Here is a 26,132-nt window from a genome sequence, read left to right as displayed (position 1 = left end):
TTAAGAAGCTCAATCTATTTAGTTTATCAACAGACAGTAGGGGCTACCTGATAAGTCTGTAAGTACTTAGACAGGGCAAAGGTATCTGACAGATAGTTCTTTGTCAGGTAGATTAAGGGGATTCTCATGGCTAAAAGCTGAAGCTAGATCAGTTCAGAGTAGAAATAAGATGCAGTTTTCTAATGATACAATTAAATAGGAACAGCTTATCAAGGGATGTAGTAGACTCTGTTGCACAAAATCCTCGCATAAGGCCCTGGTCATTTCCCTGGAAGCACACAGTGCTTTAGCCATCCATAAATCTTGGGTTTGAGGTTAAAATAGTATGATTAAATTCTGTGGCCTGTTTTAACATAGAAAGTCAGTACAGATCATAAGGAAGATTTTTGTTCTAACTCCCTAAAATTTCATACATTGTTACTGCTTCTTTTGTTAAAAAAATTTCATGTTAAGGAAAAAGCAAAAAGCAGCTTTCTAATGTGGTGAGTGAGAAGGGACTGTCCTTTAACAGCAGGTAAAAGAGGAAGTTACACTTTCAAATCTCCTTTTGTTTTTTTCTTGTAATCAAAACCATTAATATCCCTCCAGTCATTAATTCTAAGCATAACTTAATCATTTACCAATGTAATTGTTGGCCTTTTCAGAAGCATTGCAGATAGTTTGTGCCTTCTCATTGTAAGGTCAGGTAACTGACAGCTGGACCCAAACACTTTCCTTGACTTGGTTTGCAAAGCAAAACAATCTTTGTCAGCAGGTTTTTCCCTGGTGCTGCCTTCTTGGCCATGGATTTATTAGGACATAGGAGATCAATCTTTGTGGTAGAGTAAAAGGCTCTGTAATATCTAATGAATTGTATAAGAACTCATTTTATCCTAGTTTTGCAAAAGAAACAGTAGGAGTTGTTTGAAGGATATCAGTATATGTATCATTTAGTTTGCCTCTTTTTTGTAACATCACCCTCAGTTTGGGTCAAAGTGTCACATTTTTTCTTGGTTATGTTGACAGGAAGACCAGTCAGTGCTGATGTAAGGTAGATTCAACCTAGATGAGAAAAGTTATGTATGTGGGGTTAAAGGAAGCACCTAACCTGCTCTCAGAGGTTTTCCCAGCATCAGTAGTCCTATAACTCTTGTAAGCACTGTATACAAAATAAGCAGAGAGCAAATGTGCTGCATCTCAAGTTTATAAATTCTTCACCCTCATCCCCTTACCAGTATTGCTGCCTCCAAAAACTGTAAAAAAAGACAATGTGAATTGCTTGAATGTGAATGTGAAAAAGACAGTGTGAATTGAAAATAGGCAATATTGAATTTATTTGTATTAAATACCAAGGTTTGGGGCTTACACACCCAACAAAAACTAAAGAATTTCAGTACTGTGGAACAGACTTTGTTGTTGGTTTTGCTGCAGTTGGAAGGGCTAAAACAAACCGAACTGGACAATGAGGTTTGCTCCAAATATGTGTTAATATGTGTTCTATTGCAGAGCCATGTGAACTCTGAAGCCCAATGTGAGCTTTTTCTGGTTGGGAGTGTACAGGGTCTCATATATCCTGTGCTACCTTGTAGTGGTACCATGAGGAGATTCTAAAGGCTCAGGAAATCTGAGTTTTTCTCAGTTCCTTGTTGTTGCCTGTGATGATGTTGCACAGCCTAATGGGTATCTGATCCCTCAGTTTTTGTTTGAGTAAATACAAAATATTTAGACGTTTACAATTGGAGTCACCTTTAATGTTACTTGTATAGTAAGCTGGACTGAGTGTTTGGACTTTGTTATGATCTCCTCAATAGGTATGTCCTGTTATCCAGCAAATGTTGGATTAGGTCAGGATCTGCTGTAAAGCTGTGGAGTACAGCTTTGCCAAGATGAATCAGATAATTGGTCTGCTTAACCTTCCCAGCATCATTTAGTCCATACCTGTATTCACGTAAATTGTATTTGAGACTGTGGCAAATATGACAACAAAATGTGATATTTGCTTTGACATAAGGCACTAAAAAGGATAATTTCTAATATGAAAGCAAGAATTCAAGGAGACTTGAAACCCTGCAGGAGGGAGAGATTGATTAAAAGTTGGAGGAACTAGTCAGATAAAGTTATTCTGCTGGCGTGATGTGTCCAGCCAAGGCAGTGGTTTGCTGGGCTATGTATTAGGCAGATCGGTATCACTATTGCTGTTGGATAAAGATCTTTAAAATGTATGGAAACTCAGTGGTTCCGTAGAAAGCTCAGAGCTTTACCTTCCTGTTAGGTGCTGTTACTCAGGCTGGAGGTTAAGAGCACCAAAGTTCTTACTTCTCATTTGCTTTCTACAGGAACAAATTACTTGTTGAAAAAAATTATGCTCTACATTGTCATGCCATAGTCTCAAAGTTTAAATGGATTAGGACTGTTATCTTACAAAAGTTGTGTTCCCTTCAGAAGAAATAAGATGCAGAGCTTCAGAACCTCGTATAGCACATCACAGCTCCAGACTATTCAGGGCATTTTCTTGACTTTTTGTATCAGTGTCCTACCTACAAAAAAGCTAGGCATCTTGAGCCATGTGTTTCCATCTGATATCTGTTGATTACAAAAAAGCCCTTCTTCTCTTCCCCACTTCCCTTGCCAAAATGTCACTGCATGCTTCTGCAAGAGACAAATGGCAGCAGTCATACCAGAAGAGTTCCTGTCCTGAAATGGGCAGAAGCCTGCTTACTTGGCTAAACACTATGTTCTTGATATGGCACATAGATCAGGTGCTGGCTCCAGCAGAGAAGTATGTCCATCTCTCTGCATCTGATGGAACTGAAACTCTCCTTTCTTACTGCCAGTCACCTGCTGAGAGAGCCGTGCTGATCTGTCAGGAGGGAAAAATGTTGTTTTTACAGTAGTGACTCCTCAGGATGCTACAGACAGGATGGGTTCTGCAGTGTGGACATGGAAGCGTGCGATTGAAATGCTTTGAGCTTAAGTGGGAGCTTAAGGATGCAATAAGGTAGTGCAGAATCCTGACAGTAGCATCAGGCCATATTTAAATTGTGTGCTGGATACACTAGCAACAAAGTGCAGTGCAAATATACATTTGCAGTCTTAAAAAGACATAAAGCACACAAGTTAGCTGGATTAAGATGAGGGATGGTATCAGAGCATTGCTATATGCTGAAAATCTGCAGTCAGATTTCCTAAAAATATATGCATATGTGTACACACATGTGCTGATACCTAGAAAATTGTCTGGAATAATGTTTGCTCTTGGGTTTCAAGATTTTTGTTATCTGATGGTTCAAAATGACCTTCTTTCAAGGTATCACTTATATTCCTTGAGCTAATGTTAGAACTTTTATAAGTGTGTGGGGGCTCTTTTGCCTAAATGAAAACTGGCTTTAATCTGTGATACATTTGAAATTGTTTGTCTTACTTGGCTAGTCATATTTTAATAATTTTAAAAATTACAAGAAATCATACTATTATTTATTTGTTTCTCTTCTGAGTTTCTTATTTTGATCCAGCTGTCTATTTTAGCTGGTTTTAGCTATAAAAAGTATATATTATATACCCTTAAGTGTAACTAGTGTTTGGGAGTTGGTTGGTATGTGTCTGCATTTTATATAGCTGGTATTTTAAGACAATCTTTGTCCATTGTCAATGTTTTAGGAGAACTGTTTTTCTTGCCAGAAACAGCTTCCTGAGAATTCTTTCAGTGATATTGCAATAAAAACAACAATTGAAACAAAGCAAAAGCCTATACCTGGGGTTTGTATAGATACAAAACTTTCACATGAGATACTGGTTTGAAAGATGTCTAGGGCTTAAATATGTTTACTGTCAGTATTTAGTGTATTGTCTTGCAGGTGTTTGGAACAGTTTGCCCTTGTCTTTAGTAGCATCTGAGCTGTTTCCTGCCCTGATCAGGCAACCTGTAGTTGACATCTGCTGCCAGTTAAACATTGTTGATTCTTAGTAGAGATCTTTCCCTGTGGCCTCTGGACAGTGAGTCTGGCTGGACACGTGTCACTTTGACTTGGCATTACTGGTTTGTTTCTCTCTGCTTATCACCTCCTTTGGGAGTGTAACAGTAAATGGATGGAAAGGGGGTTCTGAAGATAGTCAGATCTCCTGATGTCCTAAAGTAATAAAATACCTGTCTGGAGACTTTTTTCCTATAACAGCAAATAAGGTAAACATGATACTTCTGTATTTTAAAAGTGCAGCCACCTTTTAAGGATATTGTTGGTTTCATTTTGGTTTGGTTAACAATTTACCCTTTCAGAACCAACACACACAGTTTTAATGCTTTAGTAACACACTCCTCTAAAGCTCTTGGCAGGCTGCATAATAAACTTAGAAATGTGGGGTTCTTTTTCTTCAGAATTTGTATTTAGATCAAAGGAGTTGGTAGAGTAGCAATTTGATGCTACCGTGTATGCTCTGTAGCTGGAAGGAGGCTTTCCTTCTCTTTAGTAGGTAACAGTTAATTATTTTATTTTTAAGAAAGAAAATTGACTCAGAGTGGTCCTATTGGAGTTGGTTCATTCAGAGACATTTCTTGCTGCAATGCAAGGAACTTGCTTGTTCTGTTGTATGTGATATCTTCTTTTACATAGAGTTGCTCCTGGCTGTTTTTTTTTCCCACCCATAGCTTTGTTTAAATTGGAGAGGTTTGAGCAAGCGAAAGGTTGGAGGGGGGCTAGAGGTGAGCGGAAATTACCATGGGGTAGGATAGGCAAGAAGAGCCAGGGGGAATTCGTACCATGGCAGGGTCTGGGAATGGATCATCTGAAGTTTCAGGGGATGTGTCCTGCCTAGTAGTGTGACCTCTTGCCTAATTTGCTTTGTGTAAGTGCTTCAGATATGCCTAATGTGAAGACGATGGGAGCTCGCAAATCATCAGAATGTGTTTGAAGCAATCAAGAAGTGTGGTAAATGATTAAGGTTTTGTTTGCTTAAAGTGTCCTGAGTTTTGATGTGTCTGGGCTACCGACTGCTTACAGTTCCTTTGGTATGTGTGTTCTGCACGGGCAGATAAAGGGCAAAGATTTCATTAAAAGCAGCATAGTTCCCATTACAAATGATCTCACTCACCTTACATGTCCAAAATCTTCCTTAAAATTTCAGAATACTAACTGTTTTGAAAATGGGCACATCACTTTTTCATCTAAGTCTGGAGGTTGTAACATCTAGAAGTCCTCTGAATGTAACTGAGAGCCATGCAGTCAAATCTGTGCACCTGAGGAGATCCTTATATTCTTGTATGCAGATGCCATGGTGATACCACAGTAATCTAGTCATAGAAATGTACTTTGTTCTGTAACTTTTAATAAAGTGAAATGCAATTCAAGTGTGTGAAATAAAAAAATACTGCTGTATTATTTGCTTCCCCTGCCCCCCCGCCAAAGAAAAAATATTCACCTGGAAGGAATGCTTTAATTTTTTGTTTTGGTTTATTTATTGTATAGCATATCCTTTTGGTGGACTTTTAGTAGAGATGATTTTATTCACAAATTCATCAGCAGTTTTGCAACAAGTTTGACATTTTGTAATGCTCTGTTTCCACAGAGAAGTAAGTCCCTGTAAGGTTACTGAAACATGTAGTTGTAAAGCACTTGGAATGTCAACAGTGATTGTGAGCTAGCTGTGAGTATGTTATTTTAATAAGAATTGGGGCATGTTTTGATAATTAACTGGGCATGAATCATTACTAGTGATTTTTATTTTATAGCATTACAATTTTTTTCATTATTTCTCTTTTTTTTTTCTCCTTTCTTTGACAAGAGGAGTCATCTGTTAATTTCTGGTAGCTACCCTGTTGATACTAAACCAAAATAAATTAATTGTGAATAGCGTAGTGGTCAGCATCTAAACTGTAAGTGGGAAATAGTTGAAATATTCTCCTTGCTGTAAAATATAATTCTAAAATGAAACTCAATATTCTCACTTTATATATGTGGAGATACAGACAAAAATTTTGAATCCAGGGTTAAATCTTAGTTATGCCTGTGTTTTCTACTGAAAATGTTAGTGTATTGCTGTTGAATTTAATAGCTGATGACTTTGCTAGTGTTAGCTGTAAAATTCAGCTGGTGCATGAAAAAGAAACTGCTTTCACTTAAATGATGAAAGAATAGCAAAGTAGTAATTAACAAGTTCTAATTTGTGTTTATGAAGAATTTAGGATGATACAATCGGGAAGAAAAGAACAACTCTTTCACTAGCATGAAATCTTGTTGAAAAAAGGTAATATTATAAGTTTTTAGTACCCTTCAAGTATTTCAAATATAGGTAGAATAATAAAGTTATAAAATAATTTTTCAGATAGTAAAAAAACTTATTGAATCGGTAAAGAAATGTGTAGGTAAGATGTCCAAACTGCCTGAATTCTATTATACGGTCATGTAACTATGCAGTAACTATGTATCCTAGTAACTTACTCAGAGGAATTGTTTCTCTGTAGTTCATGCTTTCTTTTCCACAGTTCTTCCAGGCTTTTTGCATTGTAGAAAAACGTTGTTATAATCAAAATAAAAAGAGTCCAGTTTTATAAACTACAAGGATTCTTTACTCTTTAGTGCTTGCAATTGAGAGAGAAGTTTTAAACAGTCAAATGACCACATTTTAGGTATCAAATATGTACTGCACTTGAACATGAAATAACAAATGTGGTATAAAATTAATTTAAGAAGCTTTGAAGTTGCTTTGTATTCTAACACTCTGGAAGAAAGTGTATTTGGGACTTAAGAGTTCTTGTTAGGCAGATGCTTTCTATGATGAATACTTGGAAAAAAAAATGGTCTGTTCAGCCTTTCTGCTCTGATGACTACAGAATATCCTTTCCGTTGGAAAGTTATTGGAAAAAATATTTATGATCATCTTAGAAACAAGATGATATTTAAGTACAGAGTAGTTGTACAGATGATTTACAGAAGCTTCATTAACAGGGAGTTTACATTAACAAGTTGTGTCTGCCATTCAGATACACAGTTCAACAAAACTCACATGTCTATCCAAGATGAGATTGTTGAAGAAGTACACATCACTAACTTGGAGGTTTTGTGAATGACACTCCAAAAATGCACTTTACAGCTGTATATGGTCATTCTTTGTGCTGTGGTGAGTGGGGTGTTAGTGCTTGTTAGTGTTAGACTATTATAGGTATTTAGACTCCTTAACAAAGAATTTCACAGACTCTTTTAATAATGATTACAGACAGAATAATGATTCTGTCTGGTGTTGTATTACCCTTCATTACTTTTCATTAAATCCATGCACCACATTAATCTCTCACCAACCTGCTGGCAAGATTCCTGAGGCTGGTGCCTTCTACAGCTTTGGTGCTACAACAGCATACACAGTGCAGTCCTGTGCTGTGTTGCATCCCTCAAAATGTTGATGTACCTCTCTATACTGAAGCAGCTTCAGCTCATGCAAAAAGATCCAGAGTTTACTTCTGATCTGCAGCTTGGAGAACATGCAAATTTTTAGTGGACAGATATTCACTCACATGGCTGCTGTACCATATTCAGTCTACTTTCTGTTGTGGGTTTTGGTTTTTTTTTCCCAGAAGCTGAATTTAGTTGAATTCATTCTTTTGGAAAAGTAGTAATACCAGTGTTTTTTTTTCCAGATGAAATGCTTTGATAGGAATTAGCTGTCACTTATGCCATTGTAATTATCACATAAAGTTGCAGATGAGTTGCTAGCATTTATTCTAATGTGCATAATAATGGATATACTTCTTTTCTTGTGTGATGCTTTTCGTTCGTAAATTTGGAAGTGTTTAATTGTAAGTTACAGATGTATGTAACTCCTCTTGATGTACAGGGAAAGACACTAAGAATTTGACAAATTTTTCTAAAAGCTTTCCCCTTAGGGGGATGAAGGAATGCAGGGTTTGGGTCCTTCTGTGTCCACTGTCCTGTCTGATGGATTATGAAGTAATTAGTAACAGCCCTTCAAAGACCTGTACTGTTAAAGTAAATGGGGATAAGGTTTGTTCCTTGTGATAATGTGGAAGATATTTTTGTTAAATGGGGTTGGTGAAAAAGTCTCCTAAGTGGTCTCTGTCTGTGCATCTTGATGACTTTTTATTGCTCTATGATGCTGGAGTGTACTTTAAATTCATGAGACAAGGCAGTGTATTTTTGCTCTTCTATCTTCTTTTTCTCAGTTCAAGGCACTATCACTCCTGAAGCCAGGTATGTGCCACAGAACTGAGTGTCTCTGAAGAGCTGTATCTTGAACTTCATCTAGGAAACCTCTTGCTCCAATGACCCTGCAATTAGATAAATCATGGAGTACTAAGGGGCACAGCAGACTTGAAGAAAAAAATGTGGATTCTAAACACAAAAATCAATCTTTAAACATAACTGGTTGGTTGTTATTTTTTTAGTTGTTGAAGAGCTAGCACAGCACTCTCAGTACTGGATGAAATAAATTAGCAACTGCTTCCCTAACCCCAATCCTCAGAAATAAATGAACAATTACTTTTCTAAACCCAAATCCTCAGAAGAATATAATGCTGGAAGGGAGGTTGCTTCTAAGCAATGTCGACAGGCATCAGACTGCAGCATAAGAGGTGTTAAGTGGTCTGCCCATATCAGCGAGCTGTTAGGTGGATGAGATTAATGCAGGAAGCTGGGTGCTGGCAAAAGCATCATTTTGGGACCAGGTTGTGTCAGAAAGGGTCAGTGCTGACCTTTTGCACATTTGTGCCAAGAACCTCAGACAGTCACTGAGCAGGGCCATTTTCAGCAGCTTGCTTTAATCTTGGTGAAGTTTTCTTTGTGTGTGTTATGATATTCTGAGCCCAATAAATATCTCTGAGCCTTTCATATCCTAATTTCAGTCAGGCGTCAACAGCAGTGAAGCTGCAGTGTACCTTCTGAAAGGAGTGGCAACTCAGTGGCTGCACTGAGGAGGCTTACTACTTTCCTGGTTAAATGGATCTGAAATATTCTTATTTTTTTCATCAGTGTGGCACATCTCGACTCAGCCTGCTGATACTTGATCACCTGCAGTGATCTTCCTTTAAAGAGAAAAACTTAAGTCTTAGAAATGCTACTTCATGGTGTTTGAAGAAGAGATGCTACTGTGTGATACTTTTCCCTTTGAAGTACCAATCAGGTACTAGGAAATCATTGCTGCTGCCAAGCAGCAGAAAGTGATCTGCTGTTGTGAAGAGCAGTGAGCTGGACAGATCCTTGTAGTAGTCATGTATTTAAGATTAAAATTAGGAAAAACTTATCTTTCCATATTTGAGTAGTTTTATTTCACAAAAACCACATTTTTCTCCTGTCTAGGAGACAAAAAACAGCTCTGGAGACATCTGAAGCATTCCCAAGTCTCTGAGAGACAAAAGCAAAATTGTTGCATTTTTTGTTTGATAGATAGTGAGTATTATGTATGTGCAGGTGAGAATATGACTTGTGCAGTATTCAGTGTAGCAGAAATTGAAACAACAATAGCATGATTGAGCTAATAAACTGCTTCTTTCTTTCATTAAAAGGAAAGAGTCCCCATTAATAGCTTTTATTATATTAGCATGTATGCCTTTGACAATATTAAACCAATAATTTGTCTCAGGCGTAGGTACTGTGCAACATAACAAGTTGATGACAGACACAAGTAGTATGTCTTCCATTGCTTTTCATTTCTTTCTTTTGCTTCTTTGGTACTACTAGATGGTCAGGTTACTTTAGGCTTGCCCTTTAAATTTTTTGAAGGTCTTCAGAACTGAAGTATTTTGATGTTTCAGAGGGAAAATACTTAGAATTTCTTCTGCTCATTCTTTAGTTGATAAAATCTCAAGTTTCTTAAGGACTTTTTTTGCTTGATGTACAAGCAAAATACTTATTTTTACTCTCATTTAATGGCAGCAAATTTCATGAGCTTGTCTTGCTAGTGGAGTTTGCTCCTTTAGAGAATGGTCACTTTAACTGCAAAGCTTTATTTTTATTTAAATTGCTTTAAATTGTGGTTGATCCTGCATCTTTGAGAAACTGTTAGTAGCACTAAGTAGTACCACTAAGGAGGGAGGTAGAAGGAACAGAATACCTCTGAATGCAGTGTTTATATCTTCTTTAATATGTTCATACCAAAGATTTTTGGGCACTTTGGTGGCATACAGACTTGTATTGACCTGAGCCCTTCATGACCATGTTCTTTAAAGGTTGTGACTTTTAGAGGTAAGAACACTCCCTGAGGTATTTAGCAGGTTCTTGTCATGGACTCAGTTAGTCCAGCAAAACTGCTTTTCTTTCCTGCAATGAGGACGAGACTACTGTACCAGCACAGAGTGCTGCATTGCCTGACTTGTTTTTCTGTAGGCAGCATGTTGAACCAGTAGGAGCATATTCCTATCCTGGGAAATGTTTGTGTTGTGCATGAAAGTGTACTATATAAATCCCAATGTAAGAGCTGATGATGTATGTATGCTTTTTCAGACAGTACAAGTATTTGACTGATTGCACTTGCAAAGATAATTATTCCCTTGAGACCAGAATTCTTAGAATGAGAGCTGTTTTCTGGAGTTGTGTGATAGTGCAACTATAGGCTGCTCTTCAATTTGTAAGAATTTTTTTACTATTTTGTCTAATTGGCCTTGAGGTAGATATTTTGTATGTTTGAACTTCGGTTAGAAAGTTTCTCATTCATCTTTCCACCTCCTGTTATTCATTAATATTTTTTCTCCTTTATTTTTCCTTGTCATAAAATGCTCTAACTGAAAAATCCCCACAGCTGAACACTTTAAGCAGAAGCTTGATCTGTATGCCAACAAGAAAGAGAGCTAAAACTATTTCATTTGGAACTGTGTGAAGGAAAAAGATGTTATTCAAAGTCTATCAGGAAGTATCTTTCTTCAGAGAGTCGAGTTAGATGAGAGGCAATATTCCTGAAAAGAGGTGCTGTTGTAGGTGTAAGAGGCAATACAGAAAAAGCTCAGAGAATTGTCATAATTGTGTCCTTTCAGGTAGTACATTTAGACAATACATTTCCACTTAATATCCAACTGTTGTTTAAGAATGAGGAGACACTTTCTATCTTGAGTGAGAGTTAAATTAAAAGATGTTCTTGGCCTTGGCTCTTGTTGTAGGGAGAAGTGAAGATCAGTGAAATACTTAGCATTTTGTAAAATTACATAGATAAGATTAAAGATTTTATTTTTCTCAATGTTTATTTGCTCATTTACTCATCATTTTCCCTACTATAAAAATTGGTCGTTTTCTGAGAAATATTTTTCTGGTAATGCTATTTTATTTTTAATGGTAATAATAATAACAATAATGTTATTAAAGAGGTGGCCTAGAAAGCTGTGAAAATTTCATTTTTATAATACGTTCTTTAAGCCTTAATAACTTATGTCCTTAATCAAAAAACCCAAATTTCTGTCAAGATTGTCACAAACTGCTTGTAAAACACACTGCAAGTTATCTTATTTGTTGCTTGTTCCATTGTCATAGTGAGGTTCCAGCCAAAATGAAGGGCCCCATTGTGGTCCCAGTGTATGGACAAATAGTAAGAGAATACTGAAAGGCTGCAATCTAAACAGGCAGGGCAGACAAAGAGCATATTATCCTGATTTTAGAGATGGGATACTGAGGCACAGAAAAATCTAATCAGGGTCATGCAAGAATGTTGTTAGGGAGCCAGGAATTAAGCCAGCTCTCTCCTTCAGTCCAGTTGTACTGCCTTAAACCAGAGTCACTCTTCTGCAGAAGATAATACAGCTTTGCAGGCGAGTGTGAGAGTGCCAGTTGTGTCTTGCTGAGTGTTTATGAGGGAAACACCAGTTGGAGGATTAAAGTCGGTTTCATGGCAGCCTGCACAGAAGAAATAGGAATGAAAGGGTTTTTTTTGGCCATGGGATTTTTCTCTGTAGGACTTTTACTGCATAAATAATTTTTTGTAGTATGCATTGACAAGAAAATGAAAGAGGAAAACCTGTTATCATTGTAGTATTTAATTACTAGCATCCCAGATGTTGGAATTAATAAAAGTATTGCAAACGAATTGTATTTAAAACATTTCTGTCTTTCTGCTGCAAATTCAGTAATCCCTAACAGGACTATTAGTAGTCTCTAATATGACATATTCAACATTTCCTTAAAAAAACCAACCAAGCAAACAAAAATGTCAGTAAATGTCAGAGAAGATTTTTCCTTTCAGATTTTATTTTTCAGATCTCTAATATTTGTACACTTAATATAAGATCATTGAAGCTATGAGGGAAATGGGGAAAAATAAGGAAAAACCACTTTAGTACTCACCCTGACTCACTCTAAAGATGATGTGTAGTACAGAGCTACTGTTGTGAAGTTTACAGATGGGTTATTAAATTATTTTGATTCTTTGTCAGTGAGCATTTGGTATCTCCAGATCTTTGTCTTACTGCTGCAGGACCAGTATGTTCATGATGTTCCATATGTTCCATACCTGTTTAGTTTATTTGGATATATATCAGAAAGCTAATCATCTTCATGCAGAAAAATCAAAAGCTGAAACACTGTGTATTTCTATGTGTTATTGTAGTTAAGTTGCAGGTGACATCTCTTCTTGTATCAAGGTGTGTTTTCCCAGTATGGAAGTTGTCAGAGTCCACCTGCTGCAGGAAGTATGGATGTGGTACAACCCTCTAACTGTTGCTGAAGGTCAAATGTCTGATTCCAGAGAGCTATACATCAATCTGAGCTGAAATTAGGTGCCATCATCCATGAAGGGTACTACTTGTGCTGACAAGTCTCATTTGCAGGGAGGCTTCTCTTGATACATGTTTGAGAAAGAAAGAATTGCGCTGTTGCTATATGGTGGTTTGTGGAGACTACCTAGTCAAGATGCACAACATTCACTTTGAACTATGAGAGAAATTAAGATGATTTCCTGCCATTCCTCCCCTTATGTCTGCCCATGGGATGGGCAATGTGATGTAAATCAGAATTCTGATGTAGAGACTGATGATTTTCCTGCACATTCCCCATCCCTTGTACACCTGTGTGAAACCGTGCTCACTCTCTGAGGTTTTTGATGGTGATATATGGGAGATTTAAGAGAAAGCCACTGTATTTATGGGGTTAGAAAATCTCTGATCAGCTCTTTGCCATGCTTTCCATACTCAGGAGCCTGGAGACAGTTACGCTGTATGTTCTACAGATAGAATGTCACCTCTTCTTCTGGATGTGGAGTACATAGTCTGGATACTTATAAATAATGTGTCTTTTTTTCCTTGCCCTCAGTAATTTAATTCTTGCTGTCATTTGATAATACTATTGCTGTCCTGAAGATTTCCAGACATAAGCAAGATGAAATTTGTAGCTGAAGGTGATATCTTTAATTAGACTAAATGCATCTGGCTGGGAAAATAGAGATATTTGGTCTCCTTAAATCCCAAAAGCCAGATCTAAATGTTAAATTGTTGTTTGAACACACTGTTTACATTTACATTACTCTTCTAGCTTGCTTTTGAACACGTTAAAAGCGTATTTCTTCCTTGTGTTTCACTCACTTAGCTTTTTGAGGCGTATTTGGTAACTGATTTGTGGAAAAATTGTTTTTGTTTCAGGATTTTTGTTTGGGTTTCTTTTTTCATTTTTTTATGTCTTTGGATAATAATATATTTAACTGATATCTATTTTACAATGTAGCAGGATTTTCTTCTGGGTATTGACTTTGTACAGTTTTATAATACAAACTTCATAAGCAGTTATAGTAGTTCCTGAAATATGTTGTTGTATGTAAAATAAAAGGCAATTTAAAATCCAGGTTCCAGGAAGAAGCTCCTTTAGATAATTTCCCTGAAGTATCAACTGATAATTAAAGAAAAACGTAAGAACAGTTAATGATTTTGTAGATGTTACTGGAGTTGTTACAATTGCCTGGTTTTCTTATGTTACAATTACACTTACCTCACTGAAAACTAGATACTGTGTAATTTAGTGATGTCCATTTCAATTACAGGCATTGGTTTTGTTGTCTTTCACCCTGCTAAACTGTATTTTGTTTTATTTTGCAGCCTTGTTCACTCTCCTGATTCTTCCAAGCAGATTTGTTAGAGAAGGGTCAGTGCAGATTATTGCCAGGGTGGTGAATAGGCTGTCTTTGCTGTAGCTGATCTTTTTCCAGTGCCATCCCCTGTCACTCCAGCCCTGAGCTGCAGTGTCCAAGTACAGATGTTCACCAATATTTATTAATATATTTTATGAACTTTTGTTGTTGCACTTGCCCATAGTTTAAACTCTGATGGTAAAAAAAATAAAAAGAAAGTGTTAACCAAATTTCTCATAGTCATCCAAACAGACCTCAGTGGTTTATAACCTCCTCTCTTAAATGTACATTGGTTTCTGAGTACCTGCACCCTTTATGTCTGAAACAGGGAGGTTCTTTCACTGAAGGGCAGGCAGGAAAGTCACTGTGTTCAGAAACTGATAAGGTAGAAGTTACCCTGTATGGATACTTTCCACGAAATAATTGAGTAGTTAAATGGCAAAATGGGAATTTGATTTTAACATCAGTTCAGTAATAGAAAGTTGTTAGAAACATAAGGAATTACGTCAAAGAAGGTGATATGCTTGCAGTGGTTGGACCCTAGCTGGAGGCAGGTACTGACCAAAGCTCCTCTTATCACTATCCCTTCTCAGTTGGACAAGGGAGAGAAAGTGTAACCAAGACTTGTGGGCTGAGATAAGGGCAGAGAGAGGTCACTCACCAATTGCTGTCATAGTCAAAACAGACTTGATGTAGGGAAATTAGCTGAATTTATTACTAGTCAAAATCAGAGCAGGATAGTTAGAAGTAAAACAAATCCAAAAAACACTTTTCCTCTACCTCTCCCTTCTTCCCAGGCTTAACTTTATTTCCAATTCTCTACTTCATCTCCACCCAGCAGCACAGGGGGATAAGGAATGGGGGTCATGATTCAGTAGGTCTTGCTTCTGCCATTGCTTCTTCAAGGGGAGGACTCCTTCCTGCGCTCCAGTGTAGGTCCTTCCCATTGGAGACAGTCCTCCACTACATTCTCCAGCTTGAGCCCTTCCTGCAGGCAGCAGTTCTTCATGAACTGCTCCAGTGTGGGTCCTTTCCCACAGGGTGCGGTCCTTCAAGAACAGGGTGCTCTACTGGGGTCACAAGCCCAGCCAGCAAACCTGCTCTAGCAGAGGCTTCTATTTCAATGGAGTCACAGCCTCCTTTTGGGCATCCACCTGCTCCAGTGTAGGGTCCTCCATGGGCTGCAGGTGGATCTCTGGTCCCCCATGGACCTCCATGGTGAAATAGGCTGGTCTTCAATATGGACTGCTGAGGAATCTCAGCTCCAGTGCCTCTTTCCCCTCTACTAACCCTGTTGTCTGCAGGGCTATTTCTCTCACATATTCTCTACATCTCTATTCTCTGTTCACGATTACTTCTGCACAGTAACTTTCTTCTTCTTCTTAAATATGTTATTACAGAGGCATTGATGTGCTGATGGGCTTAGCCTTGACCAGTGGCAGGTCTGACTTGGAGCTGGCTGGTACTGGCTCTGTCAGTCATGGGGGTAGCTTTTGATAGAAAAGTCACCTCTCTAGCTCTCCACACTACCAAAACCTTGCCACACAAGCACAATGCAATGTTTCTGCATCTTTTTATATGTTACAAATTAATAAATATGTTTACTGCTATTTTTAACTGAGAAGCAAGTATTTTTACAAATATTCTTTTGGATCCAAGTGTCTTCCTTTAATATTGCACAGATGGCTGTGTGACAGATTTCAGCATAATCTAGAGAGGCACCACTGCAGTTTGTACTGATGTTGGTCCTGCTGGCCTTCCTGCTGTCCAGTTCTGGGTTCTACATTTCATTCCCATCACACTGGTGGTAGCATTCATGAGGTTCTGCAGTGTGGCAGCTTATGGAATCAAACTGTCAGAGAACCTTTTCCTGTTTTGTTGTGTCTTTCATATTCCTTTGTTCCTGATTCAGTTGGCTTGAATTTGACGCCTTGTGTAATCAGTTAATTGATGGTACAAGCACATGGGAGGGGCAGGAATATGAAGATGGGAATCCAAAAGAACCATACTAGTGGCAAACTTTGATTGGTTTAAATTTTGAGTTGTACAGAGAGTGAAATAAAGGTTCCATAAGAGGATGAGCTATCTTCTGCCTACCCTAGGAGCTAAGGGGCCCCGTGCCTCCATATAAGGAAGTTTTTCAAGGTAAGTTTTTCAAGGAAGAAAAACTTACTTTAGGTACTGTCTTAAGGTACCTTACTTTAGATAGATGTTTTAAGATGACTTAGATGTCTTAAGACATGAGAAACTGAGATTTCTTGGTGTCACAGGTATGCAGCATACTTTTTGATGTGTGAGTTTTGTGTTTTCTACTATTCTTGTGATATGTTAATCTGGTAGCCCAGGCAATTGTGGTCCTTTATTGCCAAATTACCTTAGACTGGGATGGCAAATGGCCTACATAAATTGCATTAAAGCCTTCAGAATTACGGAAGAACTGCAATATCACATTTTCCCATGTTTATTTCATTCTTCTCTTTACTGATATGTAGTGTCTTATGCAAAATAGTAGTGTCAGTGTTGCATAGCTTACTTTATAATCCTTTCCAAACAAAGGTTGTTACAAAAGATATGTAGATATGGTTATTCCACAATATTTGTTTAGATCATTGGTTCCCAATTATGAACTTCTGTTTTTTCTTTTATTATGGATCTTTGGGAGTGGAAGGCACCGTTTCCAGCTTCAATACCATTTCATAATGCCTAGATAAGGCAGTGGAGTACAAAGTCTTTCTGCGTCATTGCGGATGGTATTTATTGTTTACACTATAATTAATGAACTATTCCCAGCATTCTTTAGGATTGCCACTATCCTTATGATTGCTCTAACCTGGGAGGCAGCATACCATTCAACCATACTGGACTCATTTAAAGGTGTCATGACCTTGACTCTTTACCACACTGACACTTGAAGTCCATTTGATGCTTTTTCCCTGCATTTTTTTCCTTTTTCTTCATCACGGTCACGTTTCATTTATTATTGCTGTCCCTGAGAAGGCCAGTATTTCTGTTTTCTTCTCATTGATTTTCTTTCTCACCTGACTTTCTAGCATGCTGAATCTTAAGTTCCTTGTATTAGCGCCTGAAAGGCATCAGTCAGGACTTATGACAGTTGTGTTTGGTCCTGTGTTAGTTGTGTCATGAATATTTTATTTTTTTCTCAACTTTATGATTACTTTAACCATGACCAGCATTTTTCCATCAGAAAATAAGTGATCTTGAGCATTACTTTGTGGTTCTGACCCTGAAGTTAGCCACAATTTCAGTAGGATCTTGGAGTAAGTGACATCCAGTGATCTCTTTCAGTTTAAATAATTCTGTGATTAATTTGCAAGTGTGACTGACATTTTCAGGGGTAAAATGCAATTTATACTGGCGAACTAATTACTGAAGTGACTTACTGGTTTTTGTGTGAGAAAGGAAAACTGCACTCGGGGGAGAATAAGCTCATGTTAAATGGGAAGAGTGTGACATTTATTTCTATGATAAGACCAACCTGTCTATGCAAGCGTGTTTAACTGCTGTCTGAATAATGCTCTAAAGATTGTCTTTTTATTGTTTCAGTTTCAAATTTCAATTCACTACTCAAATTACTTAGTTTTTTAAGTAATCTCAAATGTAGAAGTAATCTACTGCACTGAAAGATTTTGTACGTTACTCTAGTTCTTGAATGATGTACGGATTTGTCGCTTCTATGGAACAAGAGGGAAATATTGGGCACAGTTCTAGATGCAGAGTTTAAAAATGTGTAGCTCCAGGAGCTGGAATAATCACATGTATTTGGTGTTGTCTACTGCCAATTTTGCCTTTGCTTGTTTCTTAGCTTTTCTTTTTTAATTTTAAATTAGTGTGCAGTGTGTCTTGAATACTCTTTCTCTTCCCCTCCTCACTCGTCTTCCCTTGGCACATAAACATCACTAATATTTTTCAAAGCAGGCTTTGTGGGTATATTTACTGGAGCAACAGATATATAAGTGAACGTTTAAAGTATGTGTAATTTATAGCAAAAGATCATCATTAAAACTCAATTTCCCACGCAATACTGTGAGGTCTTACTGTTTGACAACCTTAATTCTGCAGTGGAAGAATGTTTTAGATTATTTCTAGCTTGTGTTTTATTATACAGTGGGATGTAAATGATTATGAATTATATAATAATAGAGAAGGAACTTCATGTAAGTCATCTGCCTTTGATTGTTACTAAAAATGATTCCTTTCTGTGTGTTATTGGAGAAGATAAGAAGTTGTATCTGACACCTGCATTTTTGTGTTTGTGCCACAATTTGCAGAAGCAACATTTTCTATTTTTTCTATGGTATGTGTGTTCCTAATGCAAATTTCACCAAGTTGATGTCTTACAAAACTATGTCGTATGGTTAAAGCTCTCTTTTTATTTGAAAATGTTAGTAATATGAAACCTACAGGAAGAATTTTTCAAGTGCCATAGCAAAGTATACAGAAAGCAATATTTTAAGATTTTAATCTGTGAAAGTAATTTCAAACAGTTAGCATTCACAGTCTCAGATTTCTACCTATATAGAATATCCTTCCCATGATATGTGCTGCTTTTGCATCCTGTTAGTTCAGTAGCTCATTTTCAAGCAGGATTTTGTCATTGAATGTGACACGGCTGTGTCAGTTATGTTTCGTTTTGAGGGGATGATAATTCAGTAATGCAAGGAGTGAGGTAGTTGTAGATGGCCCTTTTGGAAAGTATGTGGGTACTGAAAAGTAAGTTACCACTTCTTTTTGCCATCAAGAGTCTACTTTGAATCTGCTGGAAGTATCTTCCAGTAAAATGAGGTGACTGTGCTGGGGGCTAAGGAACGCTTTCACCTTGCAGAAGGGCTGGGCAGCCCTTTCTCTCTCACACTGGTAGCTGTCTGTATTGACACAGAGGGAACAAGCAGCTCACCATGCCAGTGTGTGGTGAGTCATGCACACTTTGGTCAGTTTGTTTCACTTTTAGGGGGTAGGCAGTTTTTTGGTAGACAGAAATACTCTCTGCCATTGCTTTTCTGTCCCTCCATGTTCTTTTTTGTAGCTTAATAATTATTTCAGTACCATTTGATAGTCACTCACCTTATTCAGTAATTATCGCCTGTCTTTTTCAGTGGTCTTGCCTCTTTGCATGAAAAAGTCTTTCCTGAGCTCACTTTAGAGATATGTTTTCTTCCCCAAAAATAATATTTTCTGAAAAGCTTATCACCATTTCTTCTGACTAAGCAGACACAGAGATGTGATTATTGCCTTTAGAAGACAGTTTTTTGTTTGAAGAGGCCATTGTCTTTTTTTGTTGCACACAGAAGGTCCAAATTCTCAAATGGCTGCAATCTGATCTAAGAATGATACCACTGTCTAAAATAATCTTTCAGTCTTGGTTACTTTGAGTAGGACATGGCAGCATTGAACTGTTCTTACTAAAAACAGAAAAACCTGTATGAAAATATATATAGCTGTTTATCTTTTCCACTTCCTTTTAAATTTCAAATGTTCCTTGCTTTATTCATTTTAAATTCTCTGATCTGGATTGCATTTGTAGTATTATTACATCTAATAAAGTGCATCCCCAGTTGGACTTTCTAGTGAGACAATATTAATATGTCGTGCAATTACAATTGAAAAGTAATTTATATAATTACAAATCATGAATTTAATAATGAGAACAGATTTATGCCAATCTGGTTAACATGAATAAACTAAGAGAGGTAGTTGAACCTGCTTGGACTTAAAGAATTTTTCCTTTCTTAAAAACTCCTGTATAGTGAGAGTTTTAAGGAATCTTAAAAGATGATCTTTAAATCTGAAAGGTGGTGTTTAAATTTTTTATCTAATCTGGTTCAATAATAATAGTATATTTGTGTGCTGCGATTCTTATTTTCTACCTGCAGCCTTGTGTCCTCAAGATTCGTGGATTATTTTGAGTAGACTTTTCAGAGGGGGCTGATAACTTCATACAGAAGACTCATTTCCAGTGGACACTTGCACCTTCACTGGGCTATTTCTAGGCACCTGCAAAATGAAAAACTTCCAAAATGCTGCTTCAGGATGTCACTTACCCTGCATTTGTGCATCCTTTTGATGCTGTATATCTCACAGCAGCATTTTGGTGTGTTCTCCTACATGTCTCTGCAATTTCTTTATATATCAACCCATAGGGAGTATGAAAAAAAAACCCTCAAATGGTGCTATTTACCTCTAAGGTGCAGTGGTTTTTGCCAGGGTAGTGGAGCAAGCTCACAGGACTTTTCCTTCACTACTCTGTCTCCTTGGCAGTGCCTGATGAAAAGGTAGATGGTTTTGTGATCCTGTGAACTAACCTGATTCTTTTTCCCACCTATGTCCTTGAATGGTTTTTGCCAGTATTAATACCTTATGTTTTTTTAAAGTTGCTCCCTGCAGCCAGAAATCATAAAAAACAGAGTCAGACCCAGCCAAAGTTTAGACACCTCAGAGCTGGATATAGTTTAAAGGTTAGGATACAGATCTGTGAAGGTTAAAAGAACTTAAAGAATTTAAACTGAGAAACAGTTGTAACTTTTCTGTTTGTGAAGGGCAAAAGTCTCTGTTTTCATAAGAGATTGTCACTGTACCTTTCTAACAACAGAAAAAAATAGTTTGAGATTTTAACCATTTAAAAAACATTTCATAAGTGTAATTAAATGCATGTTTTTGAGTTGAGACTTCTTTCATTCCCAGAAGAAATATTCCTTTCTGTGGAACTTAGAGTGCTGTTATTGGAAATCTGTAGGTTCTGTTCAAAACTATCCAGCTAAGAATTCCCAGTGTAAAATAGTTATTAAGGTCACTGAATTATCATATTAAAACAATAAATAGAATTTAAAGGTCTGTTTAGTGCCTGCTTAGGGTTTTATTTGTTTTACCAGTAAGGAAGATTTGATTGAACCTAACTTTGCAGTTCTTGCTTCACTAACAGTACTAACAGTGTACTAACAGTAATTATACCAAAGGAGTTTATACTTCACCAGTGGCATTCTTTTAAATTTAGGCTGAATGTGTTGGTTGCATTCATCTGGCTGTACTGCATTTGAAGGCTTGGTTAGTGCAAGACCAGCACTGCAAAGGTGTCATGTCTGGTTAATTATTCAGCTGGATTTCATAGCCTGGTACAAGCAGCACCAGAAAGAAAGGGTTTTGGTTTGCAGGGAATAAAGAAACAATACACATCATATCATACTATGAAATACCTGCAGGTTAATGGGGCTGGTTTGTGCCCAAAAATTCTTGAATGAGCCTCTTTAGATCTATCTGTGTTACTGCCTGTGTTACCATGAGAGTGATGCCCTGTTCCTCTGGGCTTTTTGGGAACTGAAGACATTTTACACTTCATTGTGCCAAGCACTGCCATCATAAGCAGTGATCTACAGTGCCTGAGGCCAGGGCAGAATTACTTATGAAAGTAGTTCTAGGGCCAAAATAATTGCTTTAGTTAAGAACTAGTGAACTAAGGTACCTGCTTGAGTCAGTTTTTGAAAGAAATCATTATTTTTTAGAAATACGTGACTTAATGGAGAAGTAGGATTTCATTGTTGATGTTTATCAATCACAGCTGCTGTTGTACATGTTTGGTTTCTTGATTTTCCTCCTGTTTAAAAGGCACCAGATTAATATTTCAGTCTACACTTGTAAGTTCTATAATAGATTTCAGATGCTCCTGAGTAACACTGAAATTTACAACATATTTATTTTTATAATCTGAGAGGTAGTGTGATCTGTGGGGCCACTACTTGGCATGGTGTTACTAATGCAGCAACACATTCATTAGCAACACTGGGTATGGTGACATGATCCCACTGAAATGCATGAAAGTGTGGAGTTTCTGTCCTCCAAGCTGAGCTGTGGTGGATGAGTATGTGTGCTTGTTCTTTATAGCAATGGAGAGTAGAACAGGTTACCTCACTTGTAATGTTAGAATTCTGAGGCCTTCAGTTAGTAATTTAAGCCATTTTACTCTGTTTGTAATGGCTTAAGAATGCATGTGTTGCATTATGTGTTTTGGCTGAGAAGGACAAGTGCCTGTCATCATCTGACTGTATCTGTCTTTGGAGTTCATTAAATTCCTCGTGCCATCCCCAAGAAATACCTCATTAACCAACTCTGTCTCTTCCCACAGTATTTCCGACAAACCTCAGCGTGTCGGAACTAGGGAAGGGCATTTGCACAGAATCAGAAATTTCATGTGGAATTGTATTCCTGGCTGTATTTTAAGCTGTAGGATCCTTGACCTTGGTTACTATAACTAGCTTTTAAGCAGGAACCTTTCTCAAGCAACTTAAAGTCAAGCTTAGAATATTGTAATATAGAGCATAACCTATGCAACATGTTTTCTCTAAGGATCTTCAGGCAGAGATTTTTAAAAAAAGTATTTCTTTACTGTTTCAACATTTGACCAGTACAGAAATGTTTATTCCACTTCTTGGCAGTGAGTGTTAAGAAAAAGTGTTGCAGTCTGTGTTCTGACTCAGACTGAGGGATGAGACTGCAGCATTAGTACAGGACCTTGAAACCCAAAAGAGGGAAAAAAATCTCTTTAACATAGTAAGAATCTCTTATGGAGCAATGTATACATTTGCTTTGTGTAAATTAATATAACAGTAATGGCCCTACAGTATTTTCAGGGTTTTTTTCTTAATATATATTTAAAGCATAACTTCTAATTCTTGTATATATTTTTAACTTTCCCACAGATATGCACTTATTTGGCCATTATCCAGCTCATGATGATTTCTATCTTGTAGTGTGCAATATCTGCAATCAGGTAGTCAAGCCACAGGTTTTCCAGTCACACTGCGGTAAGTGAATGTTTTCTTTCCTGAATTACAGTGCCAAACTGGCGTATGGCTCTCTTAAGAATCGTTGCATACAATCGTAACAGAGGCGTTGCAAATAGACTTTTCTGGTTATCGTGTGTTCTTTCCACAGAAAATACCAGCAATGCCTTCAAATATGCATATTTCCTGTAGAGGAAGTTAAATTAGTTGTTCTGGAAGCTGAGCTTTTCAGATTGAACTTGTTACACTAAATTAACCTGTTACAACAAATAAATCCTGTTAGTTAGAGACTAGCTAGGCTAAAACTATTAATACCTAATATTGGATTGTCTTTTATCAAAGCTGTAAAGTGAGGTCTATGATACTGATCTACATTAACTAGAAGTTGGATGTTATGGATTTTTTTCTGATGGGATTAAAGTGTAATTATATATAGGGGAAGTTTTTATATTTATCATAAGGTTTAATTTTTTACAAAATTGGCATTTTGAAACAGATTTCTTAAATTAACATTTTTCAAGAGGGTCTTGAAAAGCATATGCATATATTAATTTCTCAGTTAGTTAGACAACAAGTTGATGATTTTTATCTTGGCTATTTGAAAGCGGAATTACTCCAGTTAGAAATTTTTGGTATTGATTAACAAACTACTTTCAATTATTTCTGAAAAACTTCATCACAAGGTCTGGTTTATTTATTACTTATCTAGTGGCTCATTTGTTATTTGTCCAGTGATTTGTTTCTGTGGTGATTTTTTTTATTGTTTTTTTTTTTTTAAGGCATGCAAAGAATGATTGGAATAGCTAGCTTTTTATGACGTTTAATAAAATTTAGTTTAATCAAAATAATTTGAAGGTGGTTGCATAATAAAGAAAGGCAGCTACTACTGAGGATGCAATTAGTTAAATACATTAAGAAAAAGAATAGCTCTGAAAGATTTTACTTGTCTAAATACAAGTAAACTTCACAAATCCTGTAACTCTTCTAGTCTTTTTTGCAACAAACTAACTCAGAGAAAAAATGTTAATTGGATGCTCAGAAAAATAGGTTATTTATTTTTAAAGACGTATTACCAAAATACTGGGTTGTGTTTGTATGGATAGCCTGCTAACAACAAACCAGGAGCAACTGCATTCATATTGGGAGGCAGTTCCAAGCTTTGACCTAGACTGAAATAATTGTGAAAAAATGGTTATAGTGAAATGCAGCTTTCTATACAGTGAATGAGAAAAGATCTAGAAGAATTTTCTAGGGTGAAATGAGCTTATTAATTTAATGATGGGGGCAGATGTTGATTTTAGTGTGTTAAGCCATCCTGCTATTTTTTTCAAAATTTGTTTCTTGTCCTTAGTCTTACATGGTTCCTTTCTGTCCAGCTTTAGGTATCTTATGATTCTTTCAGTGAGTAACAGAGAAGCTTCTCTGCATGTGGTTGTAGGTACAGTGGGTACTTAAACATTGAACTCATGCATCAATAAAATTTGCTTCAGGGCAGAAGAACCTGTAGGATGCCTTGCTGTGACCTTCCATAGCTGTGCTCTTTCCTGGGCATTAACCTGGCTTGGTGAGCAGTGTGAAAGTTGGTCCTGTTTTCAGGTAGTAGGTGCATAGAATGATATTATTTCTAGATGAGAGTAAATTCCTTCATGTTAGAAAGGATTTTTGAGCTCTTTGTGAGTAATGCATTGCCATCAGTGTTAGTGAAATGCATGTAAACTACAAAGATCCCATGAGTTACTGTCTGCTTTTCTCTTTTCTCCATTACTCCATTATTTTTACTGTTCCCTTTGCTTCATCTTCATTATAGCAATCCTTTTACACTGGGTGATTGAATGTTAAGTTCTGAATTGCTTGATTTAAGAGCCTAAAGTCAAAAATGACTTGGAAAAAAACTGGACTGTGTTAAAAAACCCACAGAGAATACTGAAAATTATTGACCAAAGGTCTGGAAGATTGTACTTAATCTAATCAGACTTGATTCAGGAAAGGTGTACTGGAATATTGCTGAAAGGCCTGTGGAAGGCTTTAAATATATAAATCATGATTTTGTTTTAAAGAAGAAACAATAAAGGAAATGTACTAAAACCATATAAAAGTATTCTTAGACGGTTTCTTCAAAGTCTTGAGAATTGTTGTAAAATAACTTATAGTTTATTTTCAAAAAATGAATATGTTAAAAGAACTACATATATAATATGTTAAATGCATCTACTATTTTATTATTGTTTTCATTAGAAATTAGGAAGATTTAAAGAAGAGCTACACAGAGATGTTATTAATTGATCTATAGTTGCATTGTCTGGTTAGAAAATTACAGAAATCTCCCATTAGAAAACACATCAACCATGAACTGCTTGTGATTGAATAATTTTTCGCTGGATGTGTTATGGTTCCAGTAGTCCATTGAGAAAGGTCTGGACAGGGTCTCATTTGAGACATTGCTTCTGGCTGCACAGAGCTCTTCTGTGAAGCAGGAATATTTAATCCTCAGTTCTATTTAGAGTTTTATCACCTTCAGACACATTCATTTTGGTGGATCAGACTTTCTTTAATTAGAGGGTGCAGCAGAATGCTTGTAAATTCAGTGATGCCAGGCATGTCTGTCAGTAGACTTTGAGGTGTTTTAGACTATCATATTTACCACAAAATGCACTATTATACAGTTACTGAATTGCAGCTTCAAAGTTGTAGCACGGACAATGGAATGAGAAAGCATTAGAAGGCACTACTGTTTTTTGGCTCTCGTAGGTTGTATCATGGGGAGTCTTTATTGCTACTGACAAGGGCTTGTAGAGATTTATCCCAGAATCTCCCACAAAGTGTGGTTTGTTGCTAATATCCCTGGTAAGATCCAATCCATATCCTCTCAGTAAGAAATTAGGTCCATGCCAGGCACATGCTTTATGTTTCTAGGTTCCCTGCATTGTAACTTGAAGGTCTTGGCTTTGGAGCAGCACTGGAATGCTTTAGTTTAGCAAAGGTTTTTGTAATACTTCTCTTGAGCCCTTGCTGGCATCTGCCTTTCTCCAGAGTGTAAGAGGACCCACTGTTTCATTTGCCTCTGATTTCAGACATGTGGCAGCCATCCTTGCTGATGGCTATGGGAAGTTGTGAAGATTATAGAGGCAGATGTTTAACTTTTAAGGGTTTGATTCCTGTAGTATCAAGCAGAAAAAAAGAAAAATCTGGTTGTGGCTCAAGCTGTTTTTAATAGCAGGCAGTTCATCACAGAACCTTAGGCAGTAAAAATCAGGAAGGTAAAATAAGAGATCTGGCTAATTAGAGGACTGACTTGCTGGGCTTGAGAGTGTATGTTGGGAATGC

At 37.0% G+C, this 26,132-nt stretch overlaps 1 protein-coding gene across 6 annotated transcripts in view; it reads left to right on the top strand.

Moving 5' to 3' along the window:
* Positions 1–26,132, top strand: part of ATXN7L1 (ataxin 7 like 1) — a 113,530-nt gene that overhangs the window by 14,133 nt on the left and 73,265 nt on the right. For 4 of the 6 annotated variants that reach the window (XR_001521711.3, XM_033514240.1, XM_015628327.1 and 1 more), the window contains exon 2: positions 22,725–22,829. The exons of 1 other annotated variant lie outside the window; for it this stretch is intronic. Coding sequence is in view for 3 of the 5 variants with exons in the window: in XM_033514240.1 (XP_033370131.1) it covers positions 22,725–22,829 (105 nt within the window). In the remaining 2 variants the exon portion in view is untranslated. Of the gene's footprint in view, positions 1–22,724; positions 22,830–26,132 lie in introns of those variants that run through there. One more of the 6 variants, XM_015628330.3, reaches the window with a different exon arrangement.

This window comes from Parus major, chromosome 1A (genome assembly GCF_001522545.3).
Source record: "Parus major isolate Abel chromosome 1A, Parus_major1.1, whole genome shotgun sequence".
In the NCBI taxonomy this organism is placed as follows: domain Eukaryota; kingdom Metazoa; phylum Chordata; class Aves; order Passeriformes; family Paridae; genus Parus; species Parus major.
Note: the sequence above shows the minus strand (reverse complement) of the source record. Positions and strands in the feature narration are given on the sequence as shown.